This window comes from Podarcis filfolensis, assembly GCF_964270895.1.
Source record: "Podarcis filfolensis genome assembly, chromosome: 4".
NCBI classification, from domain to species: domain Eukaryota; kingdom Metazoa; phylum Chordata; class Lepidosauria; order Squamata; family Lacertidae; genus Podarcis; species Podarcis filfolensis.
In genome coordinates this window covers 66,954,457-66,977,982 of record NC_139607.1, presented here as the reverse complement: position 1 = coordinate 66,977,982, position 23,526 = coordinate 66,954,457, and the positions used below count along the sequence as shown (strand labels likewise).

General features: G+C 41.2%; 2 protein-coding genes across 12 annotated transcripts; one reads left to right on the top strand and one right to left on the bottom strand.

Annotated features, from left to right (window-relative positions):
- Positions 1 to 805: 805 nt before the first annotated feature.
- LOC310761594 (TPA-induced transmembrane protein) lies at positions 806 to 13,246 on the top strand. Of its 2 annotated transcripts, XM_083611752.1 has the most exons (7): positions 806 to 1,007; positions 3,810 to 4,075; positions 5,628 to 5,751; positions 7,532 to 7,689; positions 9,568 to 9,638; positions 11,040 to 11,239; positions 12,295 to 13,246. In XM_083611752.1, the coding sequence occupies exons 2-7, from the start codon at positions 3,989 to 3,991 to the stop codon at positions 12,312 to 12,314; spliced, it is 660 nt and encodes a 219-aa protein (XP_083467878.1). In that variant the 5' UTR covers positions 806 to 1,007; positions 3,810 to 3,988; the 3' UTR covers positions 12,315 to 13,246. The 2 variants fall into 2 exon arrangements, with proteins under 2 accessions (XP_083467878.1, XP_083467879.1); XM_083611753.1 differs by lacking the exon at positions 806 to 1,007 and having other exon boundaries at positions 3,023 to 4,075; positions 7,535 to 7,689.
- A 3,215-nt stretch (positions 13,247 to 16,461) lies between these two features.
- On the bottom strand, positions 16,462 to 22,520 carry LOC310761417 (uncharacterized protein). 10 transcript variants are annotated; one of them, XM_083611212.1, is made up of 6 exons: positions 21,578 to 22,520; positions 21,125 to 21,213; positions 19,884 to 19,933; positions 19,100 to 19,134; positions 18,288 to 18,332; positions 16,462 to 17,762 (listed from the first exon to the last, which is right to left on the bottom strand). In XM_083611212.1, the coding sequence occupies exons 2-6, from the start codon at positions 21,148 to 21,150 to the stop codon at positions 17,562 to 17,564; spliced, it is 357 nt and encodes a 118-aa protein (XP_083467338.1). In that variant the 5' UTR covers positions 21,151 to 21,213; positions 21,578 to 22,520; the 3' UTR covers positions 16,462 to 17,561. The 10 variants fall into 10 exon arrangements, 9 of the variants coding, with proteins under 9 accessions (XP_083467338.1, XP_083467340.1, XP_083467336.1 ...); XM_083611214.1 differs by having other exon boundaries at positions 19,884 to 19,930; XM_083611210.1 differs by lacking the exon at positions 21,125 to 21,213.
- Between the last annotated feature and the right edge of the window lie 1,006 nt (positions 22,521 to 23,526).

The following is a 23,526-nucleotide window of genomic DNA, read 5'->3' as shown; positions in this document are numbered from 1 at the left end:
GTCTGCCCCAGGCAAAAGGGAAGCCCCACATAGAACACATTGCAATAGACTAAACCTAAAGACACCAACACATGTGCCACAGTGACTACATTATTCCTGACTGGGAAATGACACAGTTGACACACCAGCCAAAGCTGGGGGTAGGTGCTCTTCACCATGGAGGCCAACGGAACCCCCATGGACAGCGGTGATTTCAAAAGCACCTCTAAACAGTTGAACAGTCAATATTTCCAAATAAACGCATGCCCTACCTATCTTCCAAGGCTGGTGTTGGGAAAAAAACAGTTTTTCAGTTGGTGATAGGATAGGGCTAATGAAAGTGAAACAGTCTGGTTTTTTTTTGAGATGGAAGTTACTTTGGGGAATTCAAAGGGCTTATACAATAAGTACTTATACAATAAGTATGGCTAATCTGTAGTCTTCCATATACTGTTGGACTCACATCAGTTCTAGCTTTCAGAGGGTCAAAGGTTACCTGACCTTGTTATACAGGCTGCCTAAGTATCTGCTTGTTCCTCTACATTCAACTTGTTAAAATAAAATAAAATCAAGCATTACAGGAGCACTACATGATTTGTCAACATTAACCTTGTAAACACCTGCCACTGTGACTTCCTTCTGCTCAGGAAGTGGTGAGTACGAAAAATGTAGAGCCGTAACATAGCAATAAACAGATAAACAACAGATGAGCGATATACTAAATTATACTGAAGCTAAAGAACCGTGAATGAACTCTGGACATCCGGGTTATGTGGAAAAGTGAAGCAACCCACTAGCACAGTTAATGATTCATCTGCAGTTTCACCTCCTGAGCGATAACACATAATATTCCCACATTCTCCCCTGTCTGGTTAAGAAAGAACCAATGGAGAGTGAAAGGGACTAAACATTAAAAGAAAACATGAGAAAATTCCATTGGAAAGATAATGGGTTCCAGGCACACATTAAAAGATTGCAGCTTCAAAGTGAATTCAGAATTTCAGGCTGCTGGACTGCATAAACTTAAGGTATGCATTTAGATTCTTCCTTTACATGTATACTCAAATAAATGTGATGACAAATGCTTTTTTATTTTTTATAATATCCTTGTGTTTTGTCAATTTTCCCTTTTGCTTAACTTGACCTATTTTGTCTAATTCAATATAGTACAGCTTTGATGCCCTAGGTAGTGTTACATCTACACAGCTCATTACTATAAACTCACATGTACGCTCACACAGTGTTGTAGCCAAAGTCAGTGGTACTCAGAGTGGGCCCACTGAAAGAAACAAGAATTTCAATGAACCTACTCTGAATAGAACTTAGTTGGATACAACCCACCCACACAATATTGTGTGTTGTGAACTTGGGTAATTAACCTGAGTCATGGAAGGTGCTTTCCATGTGAAAATACCACTGTATCAGAATCTAGATTTGTCTGACAAAGCCTGAGAATCTTCTGGGAAGAGATGCAAGACTTTTCTTGTTTAGATGAAAGCCAAGGATGCAGAAAAGTGACTTAAGTATATTATGCAAAAAAGGACCAACAATGTAATCCTACTCACATTTACTCAGAAGTAAATCCCATTGAGTTCTCTTGGATAAGTGTGCATAGGGCTACAGCTTAAACTGTGTGCATTTTTAACTAATATACACATTTCTACGAAGCATATTTCCCCGTAACAATGCCTTTTTGTATTTGTGTGTGTGTGTGTGTGTTTTAGTTCAATCCATTCTGCAAATGCCCAGAGTTGGTAACGGTTTCTGGAGGAAACAGCATGAACATCCACATCAACAGCAACTATGTCATAGTTCTATTTGTTTTCTATACACACCATGTTTCATTCCTTCTGAGTCTGAACCTCAGAGAATAGCATCAATCAGGAATCTAAAAGAAATAAATTATGTAATGAATAAAATGTTATCCAGCGCTTTCAAATTCCAAAGTCTGCATTTGCTCCACAGGTGGTAGTGGTTGCTGTTGTTTTGGAACTACAGATGTGTTCCCAAAGATCCCCACAGGGCTTTTAAAGCTGTAAAACTTTAAGCCCTTTGGAGGAATTGGAATTAAAACTAATTTTGGTAAAAAGCAAAAACAAAACAGAAACCTGTTGTATATGACATTTCTTACTGGGTTTATTTTAAATGGCTATGACAGAATTTAAACTCCGTGTTTCCTATTCAGCTTAAAGAGTAGTGTTGTCATTTTCAAACTGGGGCTTTTGTGGGAGCAGGAAACTATTTACCATGAGTTGTGTAAATAAAATGTGCTCATTTGGATTGCAATATAAAATGAATTGAGCAAAAAGTGACTCATATTCATTACATGAAAGGACTGGTTAACATCACTGTTCATTTTGGAGGGGTCCACCAAGTGCATGGTGAGAACAAACACAAATGCACTTAGGTCAATGCTACACCTGCCATGGGATGTCTAATGTTTCTCAGAAAGCTGGTTGCAAATTCACCAGTGATCCGAGTGAGCGGTGATCGTATTCATTCTCACAGGACCCCTGGAAAAGACCACCTGAAACGATCAAGATAACAGGAAGGGTATAGTGCAATCACATACATATTTCTGATTGCACTATTGTGATTACAGTGGTACCTCAGGTTACATATGCTTCAGGTTACAGACTCCGCTAACCCAGAAATATTACCTCGGGTTAAGAACTTTGCTTCAGGATGAGAACAGAAATTGTGCTGTGGCCTCCTGCTACTGCCGTGCCACCGGAGCACGATTATAATATTAAGGCTGAACTCCTATGCAGACTTATTTGAGTCACATAAAATATGATGGCACTTACAGACATCAGGGAAGTTTTTAATATGTGACATTTTAATGTATTTTTAATCTTTGTTGGAAGCCTCCCAGAGTGGCTGGGGAAGCCCAGCCAGATGGGCGGGGTACAAATTATTATTATTATTATTATTTTATTTATTTACTGCTGGGTGGACATGCTTTAAGTTTAGCTTGAACTAGTCACTGTGAAGTTGAAGATGCATAACTATAGTCTCAGATGACATACCTTTACAGCCATGGAAACCAAGTGTGATATCTCAATAGTAAGAAACAGACACTAAAGTTGCAATAATAAACTCACTTACCCAGGAATAAATCCCACTGAAGTCAATGGGGCTTACTTCTAAGTAGACATGCAGAATATTGTGCTATGAACCCTTGCAACAGTACTCTAATGTTACAATTCTGCATTTGTTTATTTAGAGGTACTGTAAGTGCCATCATATTTGATGCGACTCAAATAAGTCTGCATAGGAGTTCAGTCTTAATATTATATTTCATTCTTTCCCAGTTGGCTTAGTAGGTCCAAGTCTATATTTACAAAATTCCTTCAAGGAATTAATGATCAAATGTTCTTTGAAAATGCCAGGGTTCTCCTGGGGTCCTTTAGGCAAGATTATTATCTAGATATATGTAGTTATTAGTCTAGCAATTAGCCACTGTCAGACAAAAGAAGCTTTGTATATAATTTGAATTTTTCCAGCTCTCACCTACAATCACGGTTTTTTGTGCTAGCATTCTTTGATATCTAATAAGGCCATCCCTGTCAAGGATCTAGTTTCATTCTTGTACAAGCATGAGCTTTTATTTGTCACTCCAGCAAGGGCTGGGCTGCCTCAGGTTATATTACCTGCTTGTGTCTGCAGAAGGCAGGCTTACCAAACTGGAAAATCCAGCCTTTCTTTGCACAACCCTCGAACGAGACTTTGCATTTCCCGAACGCTGATAAAACTGGGACTTCTCAACTTTTACATATTGATTTTTCCAAGCGCTCACTTGAAATCTATTTTTTGTTTTTGTTTTGAAGCATTCCAGTCTATCGTCCTGTTTCAGGGGCACAGGATATGGGACACGGGAACAATAGAAACTTTTCGGCTCTGGCGTGTTATCATCAGAAACATACCCAGGGCTGAAAATGCAGAGGAAGTTAGTTTTTCCTGCTCACATGTCCTGTGTTGAAAAGTTCTTCACGGGGAATAAGAAGCAATGAATGGCCATGAGACCATTGATTTACCAGCATTAAGCAATGAAGAACGGGAGCATGAGCCTCTTAATCCTGAAGCCCATAATGAGGTAAGCCACTGAATTATTCACTTTCTGTTTGGTAAAAGTGTGTTACTACAATTAATTTGCATTGTTTCAGAATAATAAAGAATTCTCTTGGGACAAGCTTTGACTTTAACAGTTTTAAAGGTGTGTGTGTGTGTGTGTGTGTGTGTGTGTGTGTGTGTGTGTTTCACACAGAGAAATTGGAAAATTCAGTGTGAAACACCCCCATTTAACAGATACAACACCTGTTTCTCACTAAGATTACCAAAATATCAGTTTCAGGGGCGCAGCGATGCATGAATCAGCCAGTTTCAGTTTCTCTCACTTCCTCATTTTTCTAATCTTAATCTTGCCACATTTCCGCATCAGTTTGCAACTTTTTAAAAAGTTGTTGTGAAAATTCACCAGCATTTTCGTGTGTGAATTTCGTGTGTGAAAAGTCTTACATTTATGTATCTTATGTATACATGGTTTTTGACTAGTAAAACCAAGGTGGGTTGTGATTAGTTTACAATTAAGCCCTATGTATGTCTGCTCAGAAGCAAGAGCCATCAAGTTCAATGGGACAGGTAAATGTCTCTGAGGTGGCTGCCATTCATTAACAGTTCTTAGAGTGGGGGGGGGGGAAGAATCTGCACATAAATAAAAGATATACCCTATACTTTTACAAGTTCAGATATTAAAATTCAACATGCTAACAACAATCTCAGTTCTCAAAGTGTTGCTTCTTATAAAGCAAACAATAATACACAAACAAGATGTTGCTATCAGCAGGTTGAGGTGATCCCCAAGGCTTGCTGAAGTACAAACAAATCTTGGGCGGGGGGGACCTAACATGTTGGAAAGGCGGGAATCTGGTGAGAAGAGGGATGGAATGGAGTATTGTGGGGGAAGCAAACAATACGGTCAACAGTACAATGTGTGAACAGTGCACTCAGGCACTCAACACTGCAACATTTCATTGCAGGTCTCAGTTGTTAAAATAAAATGTTTAAATCTGCATGTGATTTATTCCTACACATGTTGCAACTCTAATTTTTTTGTAATGTGATGTGCTCACTATCATATTTATGGCGCAAGAACATGGATTTCAAAGGCTACAGCTATTCACACCTGAAACTGTTGTAACCCTATCGCTATTTATTCTCAACAAAGAAGGTGCTGGTTTAAGCAAGTATGCATGTGATAGCAAACATCCTGCTTAGCAAACACAGATGTTTACTAAAGGTGTAACAGCTCTTCAAGCTAGGAACTTAGTATGACAGCTTCTACTTGTTGAGTTCCGAGCTCCAACATCTCCTTTTGGGGTTTCCAATATTGTTATAGACTTGGGAGTAGGAAGAATGGTGCTCCTGAGATGTTGTTGGACTCCAACTCTTGTCAGTCCCATCCAGCATGAGCAATGGCCAGGGATCATGGAAGCCGTAGTTCAACAACATCTAGAGACATTGGTTACCTTGATCTACAAGGTCAAATCTAATACATGTGTGTTGGAATAATTCAATTAGAGATTGCTTTCAATCTTTCACACAACTTATTAACATATTTTCCCCCTTTTACTCTTTTTTTGTGACAGACGCCAGCTTACTTCAAGTCATGTTTTGAAACTGTTTTTTGGAAATGCAAGCTGTGGATGATTTTAACTTCCGCTTTTCTGGTGTTGATTCTTGTGACTATTCTAAGTTTGGTTTTCTATTCAGGTATGTACCCTTCTTCCGATATGAAATCACATCAAAGATATGTGGGGAGAACTACTCCCCACCATGGTCTCAATCCATCTCAAGTTACTTGTGACTAATAGGGCAGTCCTTATATGATGTCTACACTAAAGTAAGTCCTACTGAGTTCAATGGGCCTTACTTCCAGGTTAGTGGGTATAGGATTGAATCTGAATTCCCATTGGAAAGCAATGGGACTTAATGTAGTCATCTAGATTGGGACTTCTATGGCAGCGTACACACCATACGTTTTAAGGACACACATACCCAAGAATCCTGGTACTTATAGTTTATCCCCACAGAGCTACAATTTCCAGAACCCTTTGCAAACTACAGTTCTCAGGATTATTGGGGGGGTGCTTTAAATGTAGAGTGTGTATACTGACAGTGTTTCTATGATAGTTCTATGTGAGGAGGGGGTACTGCTGTGGATTAGAAATGGCAAAGAATTTAAAACCAGCATTGCCCCTGCAGTTAGACATTTATCTGAAGACTTGGATCAAGGCGCACCTCTGCCTTGAATTTCTTATTTGATCTTGGGCAATGTCTTTCACCTTTCTCCATCTATGAAAGAAAAATTAGGATTCCTCCTCACAAAGCTGCTTTGACAGGCATAGGCAAACTCGGCCCTCCAGATGTTTTGGGACTACAACTCCCATCATCCCTGACCACTGGTCCTGTTAGCTAGGGATGATGGGAGTTGCTGTCCCAAAACATCTGGAGGGCTGAGTTTGCCTATGCCTGTGTTTTGACTATGAGGCAAAACTGACAAAACATTCAAAATTTAACATGTTATAGTTGGTTTAAAAATGGCTTTCAGACTTATTCAGTTTTCAACACATTTTTATTTTTTGGGGGGTTATAGATCAACACTAAGAGTGAAACATGTTTATTACACATAAAGTGTGTGTGTTTGCATAAAACGGATAAGTGTTAATTTAAATTCCCCTCCTGAGCACTGTGATCCCAGTCTGAACATTCACCACAGCCGCTTTATTTATACAGAGCACATTATGCTATTCATCCTATGCACTGTGTCTAGTTAGGTCCCAAGAGATAGCTGTGTCTGTATGCTGTGAAAAAGAGGCACCACCAGTGTCTGGGTATGCTAGCATTACTTCTGCTTTGAAATTGGCCCTGGGAGTAAATGTAAACATGTCATCTGCATGTGTATTGAACATTCACTGAACATTCAACTAAAAATGTAAAAGGGGGAGAGCATGAAAGAGCCTAAATGTGTACAGACTGTACATATACTTAGAAAACTTTTCAAAGACAAGGTCACTGGTTTTATTTATTTGCTTCACATTTTTTCCATGCCTCTTTTTCAAGAATCTTGATCATGTGAATTGAATTTTCCATGTGCAGTTTGTATGCAGATAGAGTCATCTGTGCTTGAATGCAGGTATATGACTGGGCATAAAGCCATCATTCTACTCTCTGCCCACCCACTGCTGTCCACAGGTACATGGGATAGAATGGGCTGTATTTGCAAGGTTCCTGCACTGAGCAAGAAGTTTGTCTAGATGTCCTCCAACTCTAATCTCCTATGATTTTGCAACAGCCCACAGCCCAAACCACTGATCTTGGTTTAATGAAATTGAAATATAGACATACGTTTCATCTCATTGAGAGGAAGGTGTTATTGTTATTGCTACTGTTGTCATTGTTATTGTTGTTATTATTTAGAATCACTATATGATGAAAAATATATTGGCTAGCTTGTGAGAGTTACTACAAATACTTTTTATTATTATTCTAGCAGTTTACATAGATGAAGATGACTACTGGGACCCTGAATCAATAGCAAATGGCAGTCTTCATAATTTCACAGGGATATTAAAAATTCACTGTACTAATCCTGACCTGGAGCTCTCAGAATCAGCATTTAAGTTGATTTTTGAAAATCTTAGTAAAAGGGTAAGTTTTCCAGCTAAAGTCCCATGGTGGTATCCAATGACATCATTGCACAAACTGAACAGTTTCTGGCAGTGCAATAGAATTTCCTTTACATCTCCTCCTGTATTTATTCATTCTGCTACTTCATCCTGCATTGAGCAGTATATTGGACTGGATGACCTTCAAGGTCCTTCTAACTCAAATGATCACATGATCTCACACATGAACATATTTTCTGTCCCATTCTTATAAGGCACAAGAGCCTCATCCTTAGGAGATGGGCCATAGGTCAATAACAGAGCATCTGTCATGCATGTGGAAAGTCCCAGGTTCAATCCCAGGCATCTCCAGATAGGGAAGAGAATGGCCCTCTGTCTGAAAGCCTGGAGAGTTACTGCCAGTCAATATAAGGAGGGAAAGATGGGACAGTCATCTCCTCCACCACATACAATCTCCAGGTAGGAAATTATCATGTGCAGTCATTTCTTGGAAGTTTGTTTACACACACACACACACACAGACTGTGCAGCCACAAAGCTGCTCTAAACAAACCAAAATATTTAAAAGGTTGAAGAAATAAGGAGGCAGCTTTAGGACCAATCCCTAAGCACCTCCCTCCCTCTTTGTAAAAGTGGGTGGATTTGTCCATCCATCAACAAGCGAACATGGAGCCAGTTCTGGGGGCAATGAAATCTGTTCAGAATGGCTCTGTGGTGAGCCATCCATCCTTACTGTTGCTTGAGGTGGCAACAATGAGCCAAACAAGGTCTCCATTTTGAATAGAATATTCCAATGAGATCATTCTTATGTCATGATGTGTTGTCCAGAAGCACCAGCTCTATGGGGCCAAGGTGTTTTTGCCCCCCCCCATATCTGCTAGGAGCCCCTCAGTGTTGAGGGGATGGAGGAGACCCAGTGCTGAATTGAGCATGGCACAGTTTCAGTGGCTGGCTCCTGAGTGCGAGAGAGGAGGAGCCACCAGCCATTGAAGCTGTGTCGTGCTGGGGTCCACACTCAGCCTCCTCCCAATGATGCTTGTTGCGCACAAGGGCGCCGTGCACTGGGGCCCCTCAATCCTGGGTGCAAGTCAGCATCTCTGGTGTTGTAGTTCCCAGGATCATTCTTGGGGGAAGAAGATGACTCCTCTCATTGCCCAAACAGGTCAGCTGCACCCCCCCCCCTTCCAGGAATGTCCCTGGGAATAATATGATGCAGTGACAATTGCACCAGGGCCTTCTAAGCTACACAAAGCCTGGTCCAACTGATGGTGGTATTTTTATTGTGCATCCCTGTTAAGACAACATTTCCCCCCTTAGAAAAGCAGGAAGGATCGCTACTTGGGAACTAGTTGGGAAACAAAAGTGATAGGAAGGTGTACTTTTGCCTTCAAGGAAGGAAGGCAGGATGCCAGCAAAATGTCAGAAGGAGACTTACTATTTATCTAAAGTAATTTGTAACTCTGTAGCGGACATTTCTGAAATGTTATAACCCATAATGTCACTGAGTGTCATGGAGAATAGCTAAATAATATCAATGCAATGTGCAATATCAGGAACCAGTGTGGTGCAGTGGTTAGTGTGTTGGTCTAAGACCTGGAAGAGACCTGAGTTCATAGCCTTTGTTTGTTTGTTTGTTAAATTTGCATACCACCCTTCATCCAAAGATCACAGGACAGTTCACATCATAAAAATACAAAATGAAAACACATGAAGCCCAATGCTTGACCTTGGGCCAGTCCCTGTCTCCCAACCTAACTTATTTTACAAGGTTGATGTGGGGAATAAACTAAGAGGATGAGAACCATGTACACCACACGGAGCTCCTTAGAGAGACATGAATGCAATAAATAAATAGATAAGTGAATAACATGTGTCCGTAATTAATGCCTTCTCTCTCAAGCTTACAGATGTATACAGTCATTCACCTGCACTTGGACGGTATTTCGTCATGGCTGAAGTTGTTTCCTTCAGGTAGGAAAGGGGAGTCAGCTCCAAGGATTCAATTATGTGATTTAGAACACCTGAAACTGAATGGGGGGAAAGTGTGTTGAGAAAATTTTAACACAGTCCATATTTGATTTCTTAAAATGTTCAGTCCCCCCCCCCTTTTTAATTGTTTCTTGGTGGCCCTGTTTTGGCTCTACTTCGTTCAGCACTCACCAACGTTGTAGGGTTACCATTTCCCCCAAAGTGAAAATCCGGACGGAGGCTTTTTTTTGTTGAAGTTGTTGAGCTTTTTTGGGGAACACCCCTCATTTTTTTGTTAGCCCCACTTGCCAGTTCAGCAAAAATCTGCCAGGACGCCATTTTTCTCAGTGATTCCTGTACGTGTCTGAGAAAACCCGGCTGTATGACAGCCCTAACCTGTTGCTATTAAAGTACAGTGGTACCTCGGGTTACATATGCTTCACATTATTTACACTTCAGGTTACAGACTCCACTAACCCAGAAATAGTACCTCAGGTTAAGAACTTTGCTTCAGGATGAGAACAGAAATCATGCTCCGGCAGCGCAGCAGCAGCAGGAGGCCCCATTAGCTAAAGTGGTGCTTCAGGTTAAGAACAGTTTCAGGTTAAGAACCTCCAGAACGAATTAAGTACGGTACTTAACCCGAGGTATCACTGTATTAAGGATGGCCGATGCAATATCAGTCTGCCCAGCAAGCTACATTCATTCCTCTCCACAATGATTAAGGGTGCAGGAGCCCTACAATATAGCTTTGGGGCTTTAAGAAGTTGTTGGTACACATTCCCAGTGAGATTTTTTTTAAAAAAAGCCACTCCAACATGAAACAGCCTTGGCCCAGTATACCTGAAGGAGTGTCTACACCCCCATCATTCAGCCCAGACACTGAGGTCCAGCGCTGAGGACCTTCTGGTGGTTCCTTCACTGTGAGAAGTGAGGTTACAGGGAACCAGGCAGAGGGCCTTTTCGGTGGTGGCACCCGCCCTGTGGAACACCTTCCCATCAGATGTCAAGGAAATAAACAACTATCTGACTTTTAAAAGACACCTGAAGGAACCCTGTTCAGTGAAGCTTTTAATGTTTGATGTTTTATCACGTTTTTAATATTCTGTTGGAAGTTGCCCAGAGTGGCTGGGGACACCCAGCCAGACGGGCAGGGTTTAAATTCTTCTTCTTCTTCTTCTTCTTCTTCTTCTTCTTCTTCTTCTTCTTCTTCTTCTTTCTTATTCTTATACTGCCAGCTTACATTCCTTTGATGCAGAGGAGAACACTCCAGTCTTTCTTTGTTTTTTGCTCCCAAATGTGCATTTATCACATTACCTCATGAAGTGTATCAAAAGTAGAGGGAAGAATAGCAGTATAACCCAATGACTTCTCATCTCCACAATGTTTCTTTCCTTCTTACAGTAAAGAAAACAACTCCGCATCCTACCTTTTATGGTTCACAGTGCCGCCTGAGACTGAAGAGTTTATGAAGTCTAGAATGAGTGAAGGGTTTGTGATGAATATTTTAAGGCAAAATATTTATGACAAGGAAGAAATGGATGGGCTGAATATACCTGATTGCACAAACATGACGCTTGATCCAACTTCCCTTTCAGTAACGCGTAAGTACCTCATGCAATGAAGAACTGTACTCTTTATTTTTAAAAGTGTGAATTTTCTAGAAAGGGTATTTAGTGAATGAACCTCTCTGTAATATTTCACTCCCGTAGCATATACCCAGGGAAGTTATCTGATTAGCACAATAACTTACACCTGCACAATGGGACTCCCTTTCCTCATGTGCCTCCTCCAACCCTAATCTGTTCTGGGGTGTCTTCCAAGCTTCTGGAGAAAATTTGAAGGTGGGGATGCAGGGAAAGGAAGACCTGTTGTGCTGGCATGCATTCTTGTGCCAATGGAACAACTTTGCTCTATGCAACCTTATATGCAGATTCTGTGAATATTCTGATTCCCTTACTGTTGTATAATTCCCAGAGTAGAAAACAACAGTACAGTCACACCTTGGTTTTCGAATAGCTAAGTTCTCGAACGTTTTGGCTCCTGAACACCGCAAACCCGGAAGTGACTGTTCTGGTTTGCAAACTATTTTTGGAAGCCGAATGCCCAATGGGGCTTCCACGGCTTACGATTGGCTGCAGGAAGCTGCACTTTGGTTTCCAAACATTTTGGAAGTTGAATGGATTTCCGGAACGGATTCCATTTGACTTCCAAGGTACGACTGTATTGTCATTGGTTTTACATAATGGAGTTAATAACCACTTGCTTAACCTGCTCAAACAAGTGCAGCCCCTAAGATTCTTTTGAGGGAAGGCATGGCTGTTTAAGTGGTATAATAGTGCTTTAAATGTACAGTGTGGATGTGGCCTTTATGTCTGATCAAATATTGCATAGATAATAACTTTATGATCCAGAAATAGGCTGTGTGTGTATGTGTTGGGTTATGTGGTGTGTGTGTGTGTGTGTGTGTGTGTGTGTGTGTGTGTTTGTGTGTGTTTGTGTGTATGGCACATATATAACAGTTGGTTATATGTTTGTATATTTGTGGATGAGTGAAAATTAGAGAATATAAATTAGGGGAGATGTGCCAATCAGTTATTAGTTTTAGCAATGGCTTTCTTTCTTCTTTTTAAAAGTAATAATATTCTTGTTTCTAAAGAAATACAGACTGGCGAATAGTACGAGGAAGCGTGAATAGTAAGCAGACTGGTGGAGCTCCAAAATGTCATCAGAGGAAGGGTCATATATGGAAACAATGACATCTTGTTCAAAGAACTATGGATCATTTCCAGCATGTCTTCAGTCCTCTTACTGAAATCAAGAACTTCAGGAGAATATGACTGCATCAGTCAAGTGGATAAGATGGTGGCCCCTGGCAATGTTATAGATGCCCGTTTAGAAGAACATATGAGTTTGTTGGACTGCTATCTGACCACAACCAAATCTGGTTGTTTGAAGCTTGATGAAAGGAGAGTTCCAGAACATAGACACATAAGGCTTCATTCAAGCTTGAGCTGCTCCTTAGTATCATGAACCCAAAGTTACTTATGAAAGTCTTTCCAAGTTTCTCAGCAGACTGCTGGACTGTGTGTATTAAGATGTCCAGACTCATGTTTTATTGTGGGTGTGTTATGACACTATAAGAGTGTTTTAGTGGTGCATATATTCTGATTTGTTAGTTGTTCTGTTATTCTTGCATCCACATTACTGCTGCCTGGAGGGGTCTATGATGCGACAAAATCAGGACAAAAAACCCCAGACATTTGTGTGGTATGAAAAGTTACAGGATAAACTCTGGTTGGCAATGAAGTAGTATGACCACCCCAAAACATGTGCAGGCATAAATAGTATGGTAAGCAGGATCATGTGTGATCCAATAGCATCAGAGGCATAAATTATCATGAATGTGCAATGAAAGGGACATCTAGAGGGACACAAATAGAAACAAAAGCTCAGTTGTTGTATAATAAAATGATTGTGCTAAAATGCCTTAAATGTTAAGTAACAAAGTTCTATTTTATTAATTAACCAATTTTTTTTAATGTTGATTGCTTCATTTTCCTCTTATGGTGGATGAAATGTGCCATCAGTACAGTATGCTTGTTTCAAAACCCTGGAGTGAGAATCTGTGTGTTTAGTGAATGGGCAAAGCAAACCATATTGGCCCTGCAAGGATAGTTTTGTTTTCTGAAATCTGAATTCTCCTCCGTTGCATCTAATGGCAAGAGGTTGCAAACCCTGGGAGCTGACGCTGAGAAGGTCCACTCAAATTCCCACCAAACATGCTTGAGAAGTTGAAATGTATAATATCTTTAAGATATTAAGATGCAAGGAAACTCATATCAGGGAATAGTTAGTCAGATATCTTAATTTTGATAGATCATAATCAGCACTTTGAATTGTGCCTGTAAACAGGTTGGTGGTCACTGAAGCTGCTACAACATGACATGAGAGGTATATGCTTCCTATCACTGGCCTTGGTCAATAGTCTGAGTGTAATATTCTGATACAGCTGGAGTTCCTGAACACTCTTGAATGGCAAGCCCAGAGATATAACTAAGGCAGGTCTCACTGAATCCAGATCTGACATTTTGAGGAACAGAAGCAGTGGCAGATACCTGTATAAAATCACTTCAGGCACTGGAGGAGGAACAGGGGTGGGGTGGGGGGAGTGCACCATCCCTGGCACCATCGGGGAGGGGGTTACCATCGCGGCCGCCCTCCAGACATGCACCATGCACCCCCCACTGCACCGGGTACCACGCCCCCACAGGTGACATACATTGCCCCCAGGACGCACGTCACGCTCCTCACGGGCGACGTGCTATGCCACTGTGCCATGCGCCCCTCCCCACAGGGTGGTGTGCCACGCCCCCAGGATGCGCATCACACCCCTGGGATATGCACCAGCCATTCCCTTGCCTGCTCTCCGCCCCCGGTGCCAGAGCATACAGCTTTGCCACTGACTCCAGGCAACTTCTGATACCTGGGTAGCCAGTTTCAGGGCTGAATCCAGGAGTGCGCCCAAACTACAAACCTGAGTCTTCAGAGGAAGTGCAACCCTATTCAAGATAGGCTGAGCCCCTCTTCTCTGATCTGCCTTATTACTGACCAGAAGCACTTCTAACTCTCCTAGATAAAGCTTCAGTTTGTTCATTCACATCCATAAGATCAGACACTGAGGACTTCACATGACACTAAATACATGTTTGTATTTACTGTGCTGGCTTTTTCAAAATGCAAATTATATCAGTGGTGTTGATAATTAATGGTATCAGAGCTTTCATGTGGGGAAGGATTTAACTCTTTCCTCCTGAGGAAAACCCCTCTTCTGGTATCAGTAATGCTTTGGTAGGAAAAGCCCCATTAGCTCCAATGGGGGATTTCCTACCAATACAAATGTTTGCTTCAGTGGAGGGTTTTCCCTCAGAACTGCAACAGGTGGCTAAGGAGTTAAATCACTCTTCTCTACCTGCTGTATGGCGATAATTATGCTATTTGCATTTTTTTTAAAGAAACCCCTACATTTTCAATGCAAAGCCATATTTAATGTCATGCATAACTGGAGTTTGATTCAGAACTTGAACAGCTCCCTTGGATTTAGATGGAAAGAGAAGGAGATGGTTCTGGGTTGTATCCAACATAGTGTGTTTGGTGTTCTACTCATGGAACAGGGCTTACCCTTCCTCTCCTTTCCTGCCTCCCCCCAATCTGCTCCCTCTGGGGCAGATTATGAGGGTGTACAAGGAACTGTAGGGATAGAGAGCAGAATGAACCTTCATTGTGCAAGTGGGATGGCTGTGTTGGAGCCAACCCAATGAACTTCAAACCTCCAATGACCTCACCCAGAAATTTCATGTATGTGTTAAATATCATGAGGGACAAGATGGATCATAGGCAACAGGAGTTTCCCCAGTATTCCTTTCTGAAACTACCCTTCTGAGAATGACTAGAGCCACCTTAACAAGGATATGTTCATAATTAACAAATCACAGTATTAAAGAAAACCAACAAGGAATTCTTATGAAGGGATCCCAGGAGAGGAATCAGTAGGTGTTAGTTTCTTTATTCAATAGATTTGTAGCTCATCGTTCAATGTGAATAATTTCCAGGGTGGTTTACAGTGACAGCTCTAGGCCCATCACAATCATCAGTCATTACACTGTGACATTTAAAGAGAGAAAACACCTTTTTTTTATTTCTTCAAAGTTTATTTCAGATGAGGAAGTACCCCAAATTAGGAGAAGCCCAGGAGACAGACCATCATGGGCAAGCAAACTCTTAGATAGGTTTCCATGATTCTGTGGAACTTCCTCCCAGTTAAGATTAAGCAGGGGCCCTCACCATTCAACTTCAGGAGCCTGACAAATACCTTTCTTTTTCAGCAGGCATTTTTCAGGGAGCTTTCTGCTTTTATGATTACTTTTGATTGCTTTCATCCAATGTATAAATTTTAATAATTTTGGTGTACACTACTAGATACTTAGGTAATTAAGCAGCAGATAAATATGTCAAATAAAATAAAACTTGGCTACTTCTCTCCCATGCATTAAAACTCTGCTGTGTCCACTGAAGCCAACCAAATCCCAGACTGACCTAAATCAGCCCAATTCCATTTGGGATCTGGGATGTGATCAGATCCAGCCTTTGACTGACAGACTGTGGCAGTGGACACCAGCCACGCTGACCAAAGCTTTCTTTCCTTTCCACTCATCACCTTGAGCTTTATTGCTGCTGCTGCTGCTGCTGCTGCTGCTGTTATTGTTGATGACCTACATTCACCATAACTGCCAGATAACAATATAAAAATGCAACAAGAAAACCAGGTAAAACAATTTACAATCAAAAGAGCAGAAAGAATCCTAACCCAATATATATACCGTATTTTTCGCCCCATAGGGCACACCGGCCCATAGGGCGCACCTAGTTTTTTTTTTGGGGGGGGAAATAAAGGAAATTTCCCCCCTTTATTTCCCCCCCAAAACCAGGTCAGGGAATCCAAACCAGGTCGGGGAGCAGCGGGATGGCGGTGCTCCGCCTCCCCGCTGTCCCCCGAGCTTGTGGGGCTGCCCGATATCTGCATGAAGCCCGGGGCTTCGGGATGCAGGCTGCTATCCGCAAGCCTTGGGAGCCCAACGGGAACTCCCGCAGAGTTCCCAAGGCTTGCGGAGAGCTTCCTGAAGCCTGGAGAGTGAGAGGGGTCGGTGCGCACCGACCCCTCTCACTCTCCAGGCTTCAGCGAAAGCCTGCATTCGCCCCATAGGACACACACACATTTCCCCTTCATTTTTGGAGGGGGAAAAGTGCGTCCTATAGGGCAAAAAATATGGTATATATCTTTTGAAGGCATTGATTTAGATTCTCTCCCTATTCCCTATGAACCTTTCTCTGGTGCCTCTGGATCTGTGTGGATGTCATTATACAGTGGTACCTCAGTTTATGAACTTAATCCATTCCGGACATCCGTTCTTAAACCAAAGCCGTTCTTAAACCGAGGCACACTTTCCCTAATGGGGCCTTCCACCACCGGTGCCCTTCCACCGTTCGGCTTCCATTCATAGACCAAGGTAAAGTTTGCTAACCAGAACACTACTTCTGGTTTTGCGGAGTTTGTAAACCAAATAGTTCATAAACAGGGCTGTTCTTAAACCGAGGTACCACTGTACTGCACTATGAAGGTCTTAAGGTCCTAATGACTACAACAGCCATGCTTGGTTGAGAGGGATGTTTATTGTTATCTATTTTGTAAAATTTATACACCACTTTATTATTATTCTTAAAAAACCTCAATTATCACTAACTACAATAATAATTAGTGATAAATAAATTGCTAAAATAAAATTATCACTAGCACAGTAAACAGTAAATTTATCACAATAAAACTAACAACAATCATTTAAGATACTGGAAAAGTTAAAATAACAATAGACCAAAATTCAATTAAAACCCACCCCAGCTTTCTAAACATCTTGGTAGGCTGGTCTGGACAAAAATGCTCTTAGCAGGTGCAAAAAGGAGTACAGTGAAGGGGTCCTTCCTGATATCAATAGACAGGGAGTTCCAAAGTGGAGGTGCTGCCACATGAAAAGATCGAGTTCTTACAAGTGCAGAACAAGTATCATTTGACACCTGCAGCCATGTCAGTTCCACTGCAGTTGAGTGGTCATATATGAGGGGAGGAAATCTCATAGGTAAACTGAAGTTGTTAAGGGCTTTATATACTAATAGCAACACCTTGAACTTGGCCCAGTAGCAAATTGGCAACCAGTGCAGATCTCTGAGCGCAGGTGCTTATGCAATGCATGTGTCACCACCACCCCAAATAACTTGAGGCACTATAGCTGATGTAGTGGGAAATATTTATGGCAATGAAATTTTCGTCATTATGCTACGAAATGTAATGTTTTCTTATCCCAAAGAGGAGAACTAATCTTTCACAACATCATCATAGTCACTGTTGTACTGGAAGCTGGAAGAGCTCACTCTTTTTGGAATAATGATGACATCTTCATAGATGGTGGTAGTGCTTGTTTTGTGTCCTTTAATGTCATTTCCTCTAATAATATGGTCAAGGGTAGCGTAGCATATTTCAGAGGGCTCTGCAGAGACTTTGTCATCAGTGTTCTCCTGGGAAGAAAGAAATCAACTTTAACAAAAAAAATGCAGCTTTCAATTGTGTGTGGAGTCTGTAAATGAAATTATTCTGCCTAATACTGTTACCAATCATTGGTAGTGCAGCTAGGAACTGGATAATCTGTCAATTTTGGTCCCGTCCCCCCCGTTTATCATTTTATCTATATTAACTTCAGTTTTCCAGGTTTCCACACTTAGTCATGTTTGTTTGTTTTTAATGCAAAATAATTTGGCTTCGCCCTCCCTTGAAGAGTTTACTCCCCTACCCCAGTCACAAAATTGTTTGATGGGAGGGGTGCCATTAATTATTTACTCCCAACTTCATTTAGCCACTCTTTTTGAGGTATTATTGGACTCCCAGCAACTATATACATGACCAGTAGCCAGGAGTGACTGGCTGGAGTTGGAGTCCTGTAACATCTGGAGTCCCTGTAAGTATTTAAATCCACACTTCAGTATCATGGATTTCAGCAGGGCTCAGTCACAAATATATTTTGTTGGTTTGTGCTTGGCATTCACCTGAGCATAATGAGATATGAGTCTCCCAGAATAACTCAGCCATTCCTATAACAACAAAAAATTCTCTCAGTGGTTACCTCTGTCGAACACTGTAAATTTTCCCAGTTCGTATGAGGCCATCAAGTTCACACAGAATTTATGACTCATCCTTATGCAAAACCCAAACTTCTCTTTACACTCCTTTGCCTCAGAGCATGACACCAGAATAGGAACCAAATGGGACAAGAGAGTTCAGAACGCAAGTAAATAAATAATCCCTTGTTAGTGTAACACAATTATGCTCTAGCATAATTAGTGTTAGTGTAACACAATTATGCTCTAGCCTCTTTTTCATTTATCAGCTTGACCTTAGGTATTACAATCTGTCAGTTTTCATATATGCCTTAAAAGATATTGAAGCAACATTTTGTAAACCTAAAGAATTTGTTGTCTTTTTAAAAATATGATTTTTAATTATTTAACTCATGCATTTATATCTTGCCTTCTAGAGTAAACAGCAAAAGAGGCAGCTTTTACCAATTAATAAATACAATACGGCCTTGACCTGTGCTATGTTTAAAGCAGCATTGCTCCACTTTAAACAATCATGGCTTCCCCCAAGGCATCCTGTAGTTCATTAAGGGTAATGAGAGTTGCTAGGAGACCCCGTTCCCTTTACAAAGCTACAATACTCAGGTTTCCTGCGAAGAGGGGTTTGCTTACTAGGAACGTAAAATGGGAAGGGAAATAACTATTGCCACAGAGGAAAAAACAGGATATAAATATAAATAATAAACACAATCTTGAAGAGGACAGGAAAAATCTTTCAGTACCTCATCATGAACTGATGAAACGTCCTCAGCTTGTACTGGAAGAAGAAGCAGAAATAAGATTTGAGTGTAAAAATAACGACGACGACATTGAGGTAGGCATGAGAAACTACAAATATCATAGATCCTGCTCTGCTCAGCTGCATGGAAACATCAAGCATCTTCAAACTATTCACTTGATCAAATCCCTACTGCAGGAGTGTGCAGAAGGTAGATCAGGATCCAGTGGGCAAGGCTTCCTGACTTTCAATAGCAACAACAAAATTACCTTTCCCCACCTAAATTAGGCAGCAGATATAAGAAAAGCTTATGGTAACTAGGAGTGGGCTTTTTTGTGAAAGATCACCTCATTTCTAATACTGAAAAAACCCCAAAGCCCTTTGCTCAGAGGCACCCTGTCCTTTAATTTGATCAGTTATGGTAGGCTCTAGTTTGTAGATCTTGGGGTTCTGGTAGATCTGTAAAGCCCGAAGTTCTGCTGCAGTGCTGTCATTTTCTGGAGACGGAGGTCACTTCTACACAGCCTGTTTATCAATATTTCATTCTGGTTTCCTTCGTTGCGTCAAGCGAGTTGTGATCCACACTTTCCTGTGCAATTTCCCATCATGTGGGGAAAGGCCAGTCATTGGGGGGAAATGGGTTTGTTGTGCAAGACCTCCAAACCAAATTTAATTGCACAACCTGCCTTTGCCAGTGTGTGATTGAATGCCGCCCCAAACTAGCGATGCTCCAGAAGCCCCCCTAGCCAGGCTCTGCAATCGGCTTAAAGACGTAACTACTCACTCACTTCTGATGTGAAAGCATTTCTTTCTCCTCGGGCAGGGCAAAGGCTTTCTGCTGCAACATAAAAGCCAGAGAAGCTGTTTGAGAATGGAGTTCAGCCACAGTGTACAAGTACTGTAAATGCTTTCCCCTTCTGAATATCTGTTCCCTACCTGAGATGGGAAGACCTCTCCCAGGTCAGGGTAATAGCTGAGTGGTAGAGCATCTGCTTTGCATGCAGAAGGTTTCAGGTTCAATCCCAAACATCTCCAATAAGGGCTGGGAGAGTACTCTGCCTAAAACTCTTGGAAGGCCGCTGCTATTCATTGTAGGTAATTCTGAGCTAGATGGTCCGGATCAGTACAAGGCAGCTTCCTATTTCCCTTAGCACCCATTTCTCCAACTCCTTGTTTCATCTGGGTGTCTTACTAAGGCAGAGGCATGTCAAAGAGAGATAAACTGATCTTACATACAGAAACTCTTACATGAATGGGTGTGTGAAGTGATTCGCGGCACAGTAGCAAACACAAGACATTGGAATTGTCTTTCTTTGCATTGGTGTCCATTTTTATATGAAATAATGCCCACACCCCATCTGGATATGAAATGGTCCTGCTAATAGGGAAAAGGGAAAGTTTCAGTATAATGAGGAGAGCCCACAACTTAACATAGGAAGCTACCTTATGATAATGAATTAATAGAAATAACTATTATTAATAGAAATTAATAAATAGAAATTAATAGAAAAATGCATAGAGTTCATGAAAGCCAAATTGGACGGCATCATCTAGTGGATGGAGGGCTTATCCCCAACACCTCAGCCTCATCCCAAGGAAGTCCAGCCTTAAGATGGTAGAACATCACAATCCTTCAGGTTTAGGATCCCTCTTCTGTACATCTAGGTTTGAGATCCTCAAGCATTATTTAACCCAGCCTTTTTCCCTGGCAGGGAAAAAAGGTGGCTTACAGATAAAATAAGAACAGTTAAAACATAGAAAAAGAATAATTAAAAAAAACATTTAAATATTAATAGAATTAAAACTATATCTACATATCTATAGCTATATATTATAGATTAAAAGCATGCAGACATAGGATGCCAAGTATACAAGAAGCCTTGTCTCCCGACATCATTTTATAAGTACAGCTTTTATTAAACCATTGAAGAAGTTTGGTCCATTATCTGCTTGAACTGGGAAAGTCCAAGGTTAAATCTGGAGCTGGGATAACCTGACTCCCTCCCACTTGAAGTAACACTAGACATACCTTTCTTTGGTTCCTTTATTCCCCATCTCTTCTGTGAGAGTTTTCAACTTCCCTTTCCTTCCTTTTTTGAGTGTGTTATAGTAATTGCTCTGCCAATAACGTGAGAAGAGTGAAATCCCGTCAGACGGTATAAACGTTCTTTCACATGGTTTCCGTAACCAAAATCAATAGAGTAAAATGACACAGCAAAGAAATTCCCCTTTTACATCACAGGTAGGTGTGTAGCTGCCCAAGAGATAAATGATGTCACTTCTTCAAAGTGATATGTCAGAACAGGCTAATTGTGGCTTTCTAGTAACGAGAGAGGAAAGACCCAGGTGATATGGCTGGGATTCTTTTTGGGGGATCGTCATGATTCATCATCTGACTTTCAATGTGCATCACCTTATCTCCGGCTAAACATTTTGCCCACGTGATAAAATAGCATAAGAGAAGTTTGCTCATAAAACATACCACACAATGTTGTTCCTCTTTCGTTTGCAAAGCAGCCTGATGTCCACCTCCTCATTTTTCATCCAGTGTCCCCAAGCACAAAAATAGAAATAAATCCTGGAAGAAGGTTTAAACAATCATCTTACAAAAACTGTGTTTTAAGGAAATAAATAAGAAGAAGTTGGTTTCTTGGGGATAAAGAACTGTGTGTGCAGTAAACTTTTTGCTATCTAGTGGTTTCTGGGTGTTTTCCTTTTATAGCACATATTGTAAACTGACAACATGTGGTTTTGAAGTATGATGAATTATGCAGCCAAAGTGATTAGTAAAATGTTTCTTCTTTAGAATTCTGTGTCATGGATGTAACACTATTGACAGGGTTGTCATACGTTTAGGAATTCCAGGACATGTCTTCTTTTTGGGGGTCCTACATGCCCACATGGAGAGAATTTTACATTTTAAAGCAAATGTTCAGGATTTTTGGTTTTTAATTTTTTGGGGTGTGTGCAAGGGCAGCTCTGGTTCAGGTTCTGGCTCTGGCTTGGCTCTAAAAAAGCTCAACAACTTTTTGTGTCCGGATTTTTACCCCTTGAAATATGGCAACACTACCATTGACCTTGTCTGCTATGTATGAGACATCTTGGGTCTGTAGAACCAGCTGAGCATTGGAGTCCATAGAAGCTCAGGGTAAAACATGATTAAATTCAGTGCAATAAACAGTATTTGGTCTTACTAGTCTTTTGGTGTCTGGCCTACGAGGAGCTTATGCTGTTGTAGGAACATAGGAAGCTCCCTTATACAGAGTCAGAACATTAGTCTATATAGCTCAGTACTGTCTACACTGGAAGCTGCTCTTCAGGCAAGGTTTTCTTCCAGCCCTACCTGGAAATGTTGGAGTTGAACCTGAGACCTTCTGCATACAAAGCAGGTGCTCTACCTGAGATATGGCCCTTCCCTGGTAGAATCTCACACTAACTTGGGCGTATAAAGGCTAAGAAAGTGCAAGGCTAATTGGCTGGGCATCTGTCCCCACAATTAAATATGTGAGCACTCATGGTGAAAGGGGCCAAGCAGGGGTAGCCAACACGGTGCCCTCCAGATGCTGCTGAACTACAGTTCCCATCACCCCTGGCCATTGGCCATGCAAGCTGCGGTTGATGGGTGCTGGAGTCCAAGAATATCGAGAGAGCATCACCTGGCTATCCTTGGGCTAAAGTCTTGAGCCAATGCGTTGCCTGAGGATAGCTTTAAAAGATTTTAGTTGGTATTTTAAAAAATGATTTTTAGATGTCCTTTATTATTTCTGAAGGTTTTAAATAGGTTTTTTTATTTTTAATTATCCTGTTTCTACTACTTTGTTGTTTGATGCCTTGTGCTCTTTTGGGAAGATAAGCAGACTAGAAATTTGATTCCTTTGCCATTTCACCCCTCCGCCTCTCCTTCTTGGTTATAGACAGTGGAGAAGTGAGGTAAGCAGCACTGCCCTGCTACCTACTATTGGAGAAGATGTGAAAGAAATAGGTGCATATAGGCACATGTGGCGGCCTTGCCTGAGAGCACAAAGTTTGGGGGGAAAGAAGATTTAGAGAAATAAGTGTTGTCATGGGTCAAAGTTGTAGTGTGCTCAGTGGTTTTATTTACTGTCTCAAGTGTGAGGAATCTCAGACCCAAAGGCCAATTATGGCACTCCAGGGCTCTCTATTTGGTGCTTAAGCCTCTCTCTCTCTAGGCCAGGCCCTTTTTGAGTGCTTTTGCCTGGCTAGAATGTGTCCCACATTCAAAACAGGGACAATAACATTCAGGAATGCAAAGCTTCCTTTAGCTTTAATATGGAAATGTTTCTCTTCTCACTATCCAAAGTCCTGAGATATGAAAATATCAGACTCTTTTGAAATGGAAAAAGATAAGACCGATTAATTTAATTTGTTTATAGTTAAAATGGGCCAGGGTGTGTGTGTGTTCAATTACCA

What these genes read in the sequence shown, in the direction of transcription:
- LOC310761594 (XM_083611752.1), top strand. Translation starts at nt 3,989, where the DNA reads ATGAATGGCCATGAGACCATTGATTTACCAGCATTAAGCAATGAAGAA. An exon ending in GCTGAAGTTGTTTCCTTCAG is followed by an intron (nt 9,639 to 11,039) that starts GTAGGAAAGGGG and finishes TCCTTCTTACAG; the next exon opens with TAAAGAAAACAACTCCGCAT. An exon ending in AACTTCCCTTTCAGTAACGC is followed by an intron (nt 11,240 to 12,294) that starts GTAAGTACCTCA and finishes TTGTTTCTAAAG; the next exon opens with AAATACAGACTGGCGAATAG.
- LOC310761417 (XM_083611209.1), bottom strand. Translation starts at nt 20,414, where the DNA reads ATGCAAAGAAAGACAATTCCAATGTCTTGTGTTTGCTACTGTGCCGCG. An exon ending in GAAATGCTTTCACATCAGAA is followed by an intron (nt 19,135 to 19,883) that starts GTGAGTGAGTAG and finishes TTCTTCTTCCAG; the next exon opens with TACAAGCTGAGGACGTTTCA. An exon ending in TCATATCTCATTATGCTCAG is followed by an intron (nt 17,763 to 18,287) that starts GTGAATGCCAAG and finishes CTTTCTTCCCAG; the next exon opens with GAGAACACTGATGACAAAGT.